Here is an 11,136-nt window from a genome sequence, read left to right as displayed (position 1 = left end):
AATGATGTGATCCCGTTATCAATGACATCTAATGTCCATAGTCATGAAACCATGACTATCTTTTGATCAATGAGCTAGTCAACTAGAGGCTCACTAGGGACGTGTTGTGGTCTATGTATTCACACATGTATTACGATTTCCGGATAACACAATTATAGCATGAACAATAGACAATTATCATGAACAAGGAAATATAATAATAACCATTTTATTATTGCCTCTAGGGCATATTTCCAACAAACAACACCTATTTTTATATTTTAGTTCTCCGATATCATGAAAAGTTATCTTGTTCATACCCACAACGTAGTTTTATTTCTTGTTTCTAGATGGTAGCAAACATTCGGTGTACGTAGAGTCGTATCAGTGGCAAATAGGACTTGAGAGAATATTAATCTTACATTTAGCTCCTTGTGGGTTCGACACTCCATACTTATCACTTCTACCTTTGGAAATTGCTACGATGATTCCTTGCACTTGGGAATTATCACCCACCAGGTGGGCACAACCCACCTGGGCGCGCCAGGGAGCCCAGGCGCGCCCTTGTGGGCTGTGCCCTCCTCGGCCCACCTCCGGTGCCCCTCTTCTGGTATATAAATCATTTTGACCTAGAAAAAAATAAGGAGAGGGCTTTCGGATGAAGCGCCGCCGTCTCGGGGCAGAACTTGGGCAGGAGCATTTTTACCCTCCGACGGAGCAATTCCGCCGGGGGAACTTCCCTCCCAGAGGGGGAAATCATCGTCATCATCATCACCAACAACTCTCCCATCTTGGGGAGGGCAATCTCCATCAACATCTTCAACATAACCATCTCCTCTCAAACCTTAGTTCATCTCTTATGTTCAATCTTTGTACCGGAACTGTAGATTGGTACTTGTGGGTGACTAGTAGTGTTGATTACATCTTGTAGTTGATTACTATATGGTTTATTTGGTGGAATATTATATGTTCAGATCCAATATGCTATTTAATACCCCTCTGATCTTGAGCATGATTATCATTTGTGAGTAGTTACTTTTGTTCTTGAGGTCATGGGAGAAATCTTGTTGCGAGTAATCATGTGAATTTTATATGTGTTCGATATTTTGATGGTATGTATGTTGTGATTCCCTTAGTGGTGTCATGTGAACATCGACTACATGACACTTCACCATATATGGGCCTAAGGGGATGCATTGTGGAGTAATTATTAGATGATGGGTTGCGAGAGTGACAGAAGCTTAAATCCTAATTTATGCGCTATCCCATAAGGGACTGATTTGGATCCAAAAGTTTAATGTTATGGTTAGAATTTATTCTTAATACTTTTCTCGTAGTTGTGGATGCTTGCGAGGGGGTTAATCATAAGTAAGGGGTTTGTTCAAGTAAGAGCAACACCTAAGCACCGGCCCACCCACATATCAAATTATCAAAGTAGCGAACAGAAATCAAACCAACATGATGAAAGTGACTAGATGAAATTCCCGTGTACCATCAAGAACACTTTGCTTATCATAAGAGACTATTTTGGCCTGTCCTTTGCCTCAAAAGGATTGGGCTACCTTGTTGCACCTTTGTTACGACTATCGTTACTTGCTCGTTACAAATTATCTTGCTACCAAACTACTCGTTACTTATAATTTCAGTGCTTGCAGAGAATACCTTGCTAAAAATCACTTGTCATTTCCTTCTGCTCCTTGTTGGGTTCAACACTCTTACTTATCGAAAGACTACGATTCATCCCCTATACTTGTGGGTCATCAGCCACCGAGTTTATGTTTTCCCTAAGACCTAGCACATCGGTCCCACCGAGTTGTCCCAGTCGGTCCCACCGAGATTCCTAACGTTCACATTTTGAACTGAGTCGGTCTCACCGAGTTCCTCTATTCGGTCTGACCGAGCTGAGTCAAATGTGTGTAACGGTTGGATTTTGTGTGGAGGTTATATATACCCCTCCACCCCTTTCTCCATTTGAGAGAGAGCCATCAGAACGTGCCTACACTTCCACTACTCATTTTCTGAGAGAGAACCACCTACTCATGTGTTGAGACCAAGATATTCCAATCCTACCACAAGAATCTTGATCTCTAGCCTTTCCCAAATTGCTTTCCACTCAAATCATCTTTCCACCATAGACAAATCTATGAGAGAGAGTTGAGTGTTGGGGAGACTATCATTTGAATCACAAGAGCAAGGAGTTCATCATCAACACATCATTTATTACCTTTTGGAGAGTGGTGTCTCCTAGATTGGTTAGGTGTTGCTTGGGAGCCTCCAACAATATTATGGAGTTGAACCAAGAAGTTTGTAAGGGCAAGGAGATCACCTACTTCGTGGAGATCTACCCGAGTGAGGCAAGTCCTTCGTGGGCGATGGCCATGATGAGATAGACAAGGTTGCTTCTTCGTGGACCCTTCATGGGTGGAGCCCTCCATGGACTCACGCAACCGTTACTTTTCGTGAGTTGAAGTCTCCATCAATGTGGATGTACGATAGCACCACCTATCGGAACCACGCCAAAAATCTCTGTGTCTACATTGCGCTTGCCATCTCCAAACCCTTCCCTTTACCTTCATATGCAATGTTTTAATTTCCACTGCTATACTCTTAGAATTGCATGTGTAGGTTGATTACTTGACTTGTACTAGTTGCTAAAATCTGCCAACAATTAAAATTAGGAAAATGTTAGATTTTTATTTGGTCAAGTAGTCTAATCACCCTCCTCCTCTAGACCTACTTTCGATCCTACAAAAACCCAAAGAGAGACAAGAATCATAGGAAGGAGAAAGAGGAAATATAAGCGTGCGCGCGCACGTCCAAACCATCATGCCCCGAGGGGTCTAGCTCGATGCCTCCACATGGTAGACAGAGCGACATTAAAGAGAAACGTTGACGACATGGGAGGAGAGGAAGGGAAGTTGTAGGTGAAGCACGTCATGGTGTTGGAGTGAAGGAAGGCAAGAGCACATGAGTAGGGAGGCGATGTGTGGCTGTGTCAAGATAGAGCTCGGTTCATGCGTGGAACGGGTCATCACCGACGGCGACAACAGCCATGTCATCACACCCACGACGTTTAGGGCGCGCAAAAGGAGACACTCTTAACAATCTCTCCCATGACCGTGAGCACCATGGTGCTCCTCTTTGCTCTCTACCTCCATCTCTCATCCACAACCGGCGATAAGGAACGTGATGGGTGGCAACCCCTCATCTAGATCAAGATCAGGTGGGGGAGACCAAAAAGAAAGAAAACCACAATGCAAAAAAGATTGTGAGGTACATCCGATGACATCTGCGTGTAATTTCCGTGCGACTAAGAGCTAAAAAATGAAAGATCAAATTATTACGACGACAATGTACCATCACGATCGTATACTCTACTACTTTGATGAGATAATATCACATGAAAACCAAGTTTCAAGGAAAAAATCATGAAAATCACGTTTGGAAGTTTCAAAAAAAGAAGCTAAAAAAATACAGGATGTCAAGAGGGTGGTGTTCCAATGCCATGCGAAATTCCAGGTTCAAACACATTACCAATTACAAGCCATGAAAAGAACAAATTCAGTAACATTTTCCATTCGACACTATTCGATGTTGATTTTGTAATCTGTTTGACCTTGGAAATTTCACATGCCAATAAAACATCACACTCTTAACATCTCGTATTTTTTGAGATTTTTTCTAAAGTTCAAGACATCGTTTCCACGAGGTTTTCACCGAAACTTTTCCATGTGATATTCTCTCCAACTTCGATTAATACCTCCTCAACTAACATGTCCGGTTAAACCAAAACGCACGTGCTTCCGGCAGGCGAGAGAGGAAAAAAAATGGTGCCGATGAACAGTTGACCTCTCGCTCTCGATCCACCCTCCTCCCTTTTTTCCTATTTCCACTCCTCCGCGCGGTTCAGTTAAACGAGGCTCCAAACTGAACACACCACACCGCCGCAGCCGAGCCCAGCACAGCAGCAGCAGCAGGGCATCGCACTCACCGACGCGGCCCGCCCGCCGCCGCCCGCGACGGCAAGTGCGAGGCCGGGCACGCCAGCCCCCACAGGAGGCGGCGCCACACGACTCCGGGATCTCGAGGTAGTTGCCCGCTCCCCGCTTCCGACGCTTTCTCCCCCCTTTTCTCCTCCCTCTCGCTTGTTTGGCGGGAGAGTGTGACGAATTTTGGTTAGGATTTGGGGCTTCCAGTATCATATCTCTGGGCGATCTGGTCCGGCACCGGAGGTTGGTGGTGAATGCTGCAAGTTTTCGGTTGAGGTCTCGCAAGTTGGGATCTTTTTAGATGCGAATCTGTGTCAGAGGTGGGAAAATATCGAACCGACCTACCTGGGCCTGCTTACCCGGATCTCTAGAATTGTTGCCAATGTGTAGTTAATTCTTGCTTACAGTTAGTTCTTGGGATGTAAAGGCTGTGACAGCCAAAACCACATGTCCTGCGAATTGCAGTTTGCATTTCAACCATAGTTGATGATAGTGTAGGATTCCAAACCTTTTCGCACATTGCATAATGGTAGGCATAGTTCATGTCCTGATTCATCTAACTGAGCGATGTTGGTCTTTCCATCTCCATTGAGCAGAGCAGGTAGCTTGAGTTATTGTGCAGCATATAGTGCTTTTCCTGTGTTAAATTGCTCATGAGATCAATAAACTGCTATGGATATATGAAGTGCAGCTGAAGAAGCCCCATATTGTTTCATACCGGTGAATGATCAGTGTTTTTGTCTGTTTCAGATCTTAGTATCCCTAGAGATGGAAGGAAGAAAGGCAGATTCATGGTAAACCCTGGTAAATATTCCTGGGAGGTCAGCAAGTGGCGGCCTGATTAAGACTTCTACAACACTTTGAGGTTCATCTCCAATTAACTGGTGATGCCGAGAATGAAGGTCCCAAAGCGTTATGTCATAGTGTTGCTGACATTCATCTGCACCAATGTCTGTTACATTGAGCGTGTGGGTTTCTCGATTGCGTACACCGTAGCAGCTGATGCAATCAACGTGAATCAAGCAAACAAGGGCCTGATACTCTCCATGTTCTATTATGGCTATGTTCTGTCGCAAATTCCTGGTGGATGGGCAGCTCAGAGATTGGGAGGGAGACGTGTTCTGCTGCTGTCATTTCTGTTGTGGTCTTTGATATGCGGTCTAATTCCACTGGACCCCAACAGAGTAGTCATTCTGGTCCTTTCTCGCCTTTTTGTTGGTGTAGCACAAGGTTTCATATTTCCTGCCATTCACACAGTCCTGGCACAATGGGTGCCACCGCAGGAGCGCTCTCGCTCAGTGTCGTTAACAACCTCAGGGATGTACCTCGGGGCAGCTTGTGGCATGCTGTTCTTTCCAAGTCTGGTGAAGCACATGGGACCCCAATCTGTATGTTTAGTCGAAGCAGTACTTGGAGTGGCATGGTCTGTAATATGGTTGAAGTTCTCCAGTGAGCCACCTCGCACTGACCTTCCAAAAGTGGCAATGCCAAAAGTAGCATCCCGGGAGAAGATTAAGGCACAATCAACAGGGGTTGTTGCACCTCGCACTGTAAAGATACCATGGCGAAGGATTATCTTCAGTCTACCTGTTTGGGCAATTGTTGTGAACAACTTCACCTTCCACTATGCCTTGTATGTTATCATGAACTGGCTGCCTACCTATTTCGAACTAGCCCTTAAGCTTAGCCTCCAGGATATGGGATCGTCAAAGATGCTTCCCTATTTCAACATGTTTATATTCTCCAACATTGGTGGAGTGGTTGCTGATCACTTGATTACAAAGAGAATCTTATCAGTTACCAAGACAAGGAAGCTCCTTAACACCATTGGGTTTGTTGTCTCGGCTGTTGCACTTATGGCCCTTCCTTCATTCGGGACGCCCTCAGGGACTGTGATCTGTTCATCTGTATCCCTTGGTTTTCTGGCTCTAGGAAGAGCAGGGTTTGCGGTGAATCACATGGATGTTGCTCCAAAGTTCGCCGGCATAGTGATGGGGGTTTCAAATACAGCTGGGACATTGGCTGGGATAGTTGGCGTTGGCCTCACGGGAAATATTCTGGAGGCTGCAAAGGCCTCTAACATGGATCTGACAAACTCCGAAACCTGGAAAACAGTCTTCTTTGTTCCAGCATACCTCTGTATTTTTAGTTCAGTCATTTTCTTGATCTTCTCAACTGGTGAGAAGATTTTCGAATAGAGGATGATTATTTTTGCCTTTTCTTTTCTTCTCATTACGGCGAGGCAGGATAGAAAAACGGGAATCTCACATATATTTTATTCATTATCTGTAAGATTTCAGAGCTCAGACTGCATCCCACACATATTAAGTTATGTTATGTTAGGAAGAATAACACTTCTCTGTGGTAAATTGTGTTTTCTGGAATGATCCTACGACTATGTTATTCCAGCTTGTTGATTGGCCTATTTACAACTATTATGTTATTCCATTATGTTATGTTAGGCTAATGTTTAGGCCTCTTTTGGTTCATAGGATAGGATTATCATAGGAATAGGAATCTTGTAGGAAATGAGATGACATGTATCTCAAATCCTATGAGTAGGAATAGGAAACAAGATGTCATTTGGTTGACATCAAAGGAATTTTTCCATTGAGTCTAGGCTCTTTTTTATTTTCCTATGAAATGTGGAGGATAGGAACCAATCCTATGGAGGAATAGGAATCCATTCCTATGAACCAAAGGGCTCTAAAGGAAAAAATCCTATAAGAATCCTATCCTCTAGAATTCCTATGAAATTCCTCTAAACCAAAGGAGGCCTTATTTTCCAGGTTTCGGAGTTTGTCAGATCCAGCTTGTTGATCCATGGAGGAATTTTGTAGGATTTTCATAGGATAGGATTTTTATAGGAAAAATTCCTTTAGAGCTCTTTGGTTCGTAGGAATGAAATCCTATTCCTATGGAGGAATTCTTCCTATCCTTCACATTTCATAGGAAAATAAACATTAGCCTAGACTCAATGGAAAAAAATCCTATGGTGTGAATCAAAGGGCATCTCCTTTTCTATTCCTATGCATAGGATTTGAGATGCATGTCATCTCATTTTCTATGACTTTCCTATTCCTATGATTTGTTAATCCTATGAACCAAAGGAGGCCTAGCCTTTTGCCTCGTTCTTTGTGCATAGGAATGTAAAAGAGAAATTTCACAGGATTGTAAAATTCCTTCGGTTTTCCTGTAAAACTCAACCCAAAGAAAAATTATTATATTTTTTCCTATGGTTCAATGCTTTGGATCAAATGGATAAATTGTGGGAAAATCCTATTCCTATGGTTTTTCCTACACTTTTCTTATGAATCAGAGAGACCAGCAGTCAATGAATGTAAAGTCTGAAAGAAAACTACGCTTTGCAACCAGTACTCATTGCATATCCTGCTGCTCATTGTGTCCACTTGTGGATTTGATTATTATTATTATTGAACAAGATGAGCAGCGGGATAGTGATCCATACAGGATCCATTAACAAACAAAAAGACTAGGAAAACGCAAAAGAAACGTCCACTACCTAAAACAAAATATCATGTGGATGTGCTAGAAATGATGATTGCATAGGAGAATATGTGTCTGCAAAAATAAAATAAGACGGTACTCCCACCATATCAGTTTAGCCTACAAAAACGTTTTATATTTTAGTAATTAGTACAGAGGTAGTGCCACTCTGGAGCCTTAACTTCACAATTCGTGTTGGTCGGAGTATGCAATAGAACTGATACATGCCTGGAAAGGTTCTATGTTTACTGAGAAATGCCATCTTTATGTCGCCATTCAGCATAAAGCCGAAGGCCTTGGGGCATCTTCACGTGGATGATCAAAACACCCACAAATGTTAAGACTGAACGGTCCGGACACTTTTAGCCATCCAATGCGGACCACAAAACAGGCTAAACCAGTCTAGATGTTCAAATCTTTCAGGTCGGCTCCAAATCGGTGGTAGCTCTTGTGGACTTCACACGTTCGCCACGTCAAACTCCAATACCACGGACCTACCCCAAACCCACTTCGACCAACTATAGAACCCTTCACGCATCCACATCGCTTGATTGGACATGATCACTGGGCCCATCTCCGTCCTCGGCCCGAGAGCGTACCAGTATTCACGCCGTCACGATCACTCAAGGCGCATACTCCCTTGATTCCATAATGTAGTGTGCATAGATTTCTGATAAGTCAAACCAAACAAACTTTGACTAAGTTTTATATAGAAAACTATTTGTATCTACAATAATAAATATATGTAATATGAAATATAACTCATAATGTCTCTAGGATATGCATTTTGTATTATAAATATATGTATATTTGTCTATAAATATGGTCAACGTTTATAAGGTTTGACTTTTGAAAAAAATATATACACATTACATTATGGAACAGGGGAGTACTAAACAATTGTCTCAATTTTATACTAATTTTATTACAAAGTTATATTTAAGTTGAGACACTTATTTTGAGACGGAGGTACATATTAACTTATGGCACTTTCTGCAACACCACACTACTCACATTCCCTCTTTGGCGCCTACCCCTGCCAACACTTTTGACCGACACACGCACCCTTGGCCATCCCTACGTCCTGTTGGTCAGGAAAGAAGAGAGAACGGGGAGGAGTATGCAGGCATGTCCAACGGAGATGACCTAACAGATCTTATAAAATGTTCGCATAGGCGTTACGTCTTCCAAATATTTCATACTTATCCGACCTCCTCCCTTTGTCAAATTGTCCATATCAATAATAATTCGACCATACATTTAAATAGTTGCAAACAAATGCAATTACTTCAAATGCATCGGATGTGCAAAAAGGTTTTTACAACTATCAAACCCAAAAGCAAAAGAACCAATTGTGCCAAAAGCATCAACTTTCGGTGTTTCCTCACTCCTTTAAACAAAGCGTAATCCAAATGATATCACCCAAGTCTTGAACAAACTTGCCCACATTGTAATCCAAATCTTTGTCCTTCACATACAAGATCTTTTGCTCCTCACACGCTTGCCTGGTCGCAAGCTTCCTCTTCTCGAGTTGGATCTTTTTCTTTTGGATTTCCATGAACAAGCTAAACCTCTTCACTCTTTTTTTCTTCCTAGTCTCACCGCGCTTGATACATGCCTCCTCCTTCTTCATCATGATATTCTCAAACTTCTCTGTCATCTTGGTCGCCGCCCTTCTCGTTTTCTCCTTTTGTTCTCCCATTTCCAAGTTGGTTTCGGCATCCGGGCTAGCAAAGCGATACAATGATATGATAAAACAAGTTACAACATAGAGCCATTTAATCAAATGCCCAACACATAGAGCAATACGATGCAAAACTTACGAGCTCGAGAAGTGACGCCATACTTGGCCACTAGTTTTCCATTTGTGTGTACACACTACAATACCTTGTTGACGATCTCTTGAATGGTGCATCATCGGTGCTTAGCGACTTTGAATTTCGATCATTAATCACTTCCTTGTTGTGGAGGTACATTGCTTTTTCTCATGAAACCAATCGTGCACACTTTGCCAAAAAGCCAAGCCTTTTTTGCTCCGTGCCTTGAAGGGATCAACACTTGTACCCAACCATGCCAAAGACAACAATTCATCCTCTTGCTTGAGTACGACAAACCCCTCTTCTTATTTGCGTCTACATTGGGTACATATAATTGTTGGGTGTCTATCGGCGTATCTTGCTCCAATTGTGGTGAGTAGTTGTCATCGACTTGCCTGTCCACGTGGATGCCGCCGTTGTTGATCATGTTTATCATCGCCTCGTCGGTAGCCACCGTTGATCTTGGGGGGTGCATTCTGCAAGGCACAGTGACCAGACATTGCCGGATGAGGGTCCTCGGAAGGAAACCGCAACCAGACGAGCATCGATGACTCAGTGAACGCGTAGTCTCTGTTGAGGTCAATGTGTACGGTGGAGGGTGGCCAGAATTGAAGGAGGCAACAGAGTGTTGCGTGTCGGGCTAACTGTACTGTTAGGCGGCAAAGTAATACGACTTCTTGTACTGGGCGGGCCAGGCAGCACCGACACGACGATCTGATGTGGAGGAGGAGCTCCAGTCTGAGCGGCCGTTTGCGCCTTCTTCTTCACCCTCTCCTACATGTGCCGTTCTTGCGATCCGACTTCTTCTGGTCCGTCATGGCGACGAACCATGTGATGGGCCCCGACAGATCCATCGCGACGACGACGGGCGGCGGAATGGGCCAAAATTTTATTTTGGCTAAACAATATTTCAAGAGGATCGAACCTCGTAGCTCACCAGTTTCAACTGGTTTAAAAAAATACTAGGTCTAAAAGGAACTGATAGTGTGAGCTCGGTCTCACATGAACGCGTGAGACACACACACACACGCGCGCACACACAGAGAGAGATGGTCGAATGATAGGGGTGGTTGCAGATGGTGATGGTCCCCGAATCACGAGATAAGAAAGTGAGAGATATTGAGAGAGAAGTCGACTCAATCAGAGCGTTGCTTTCGTGGTTTTCAGTAATTCTCAGCACAGAGAGCGTGAGAGTAACTTCCTTTGAGTTTCTCTTGGCAACTTAAATTCACTCATACACACAATTAAACAATTCGAAATTCGCAAGGGCACCAAATTTATGCAAAAGTTCACCCAAGGTTTCCTGCCACTTTCCAAACGGGCCCTTGCTTTCATCCGACAACACAATGATGATGACCGGTGCATGTGAGACCATTGTTCTAATAAAATTCGCTGTGGGAATATATGCCTAGCAAAACCTTTTCCACAACCATACCACACACCTAGCCTTAAGCCAATGAAATAGTGCCGTCATGCTCCGCCAGTTGTTACCAACAGAAAGGGCACCATCAACGTGGCAAACGATCATTGGAGACTAACAAAAGCAAAGCTAAATAAAAAAAAAGCTTTATTTGAAGACATGAGGTACTACATCGCCACATCAACACACAGAAAGGGGGCCATTAAAGGGGCAGGTGGAGTAGCACACACGCCAAGCCAAGCCAAAGTCTCCTCTCAGCGCAGCACTGTGATCACTCCGCCAGTTTTTTCCGGTGCCATCCAGCAGTTGCTTTGTCCACACCGGCACGCCATACATCAATATCTATCTATCTATCTATCAATCAATAAATATAAATAATGCGGGGACTATCATTTTCGGCCTATATTTTTTATTATTGTCGAGT

At 43.4% G+C, this 11,136-nt stretch overlaps 1 protein-coding gene across 1 annotated transcript; it reads left to right on the top strand.

The window, feature by feature from the left end:
• Positions 1-3,738: 3,738 nt before the first annotated feature.
• LOC125524292 (putative anion transporter 7) lies at positions 3,739-6,324 on the top strand. Its single transcript, XM_048689371.2, has 2 exons — positions 3,739-4,067; positions 4,719-6,324. Exon 2 carries the CDS (start codon positions 4,856-4,858, stop codon positions 6,164-6,166), a length of 1,311 nt encoding a protein of 436 aa, XP_048545328.1. The 5' UTR covers positions 3,739-4,067; positions 4,719-4,855; the 3' UTR covers positions 6,167-6,324.
• Positions 6,325-11,136: the final 4,812 nt, after the last annotated feature.

This window comes from Triticum urartu, chromosome 1A (genome assembly GCF_056163025.1).
Source record: "Triticum urartu cultivar PI428250 chromosome 1A, HENAU_Tu73, whole genome shotgun sequence".
NCBI lineage: Eukaryota > Viridiplantae > Streptophyta > Magnoliopsida > Poales > Poaceae > Triticum > Triticum urartu.
Note: the sequence above shows the minus strand (reverse complement) of the source record. Positions and strands in the feature narration are given on the sequence as shown.

Coding starts and splice junctions, on each gene's coding strand:
- LOC125524292 (XM_048689371.2), top strand. CDS start 4,856: ATGCCGAGAATGAAGGTCCCAAAGCGTTATGTCATAGTGTTGCTGACA.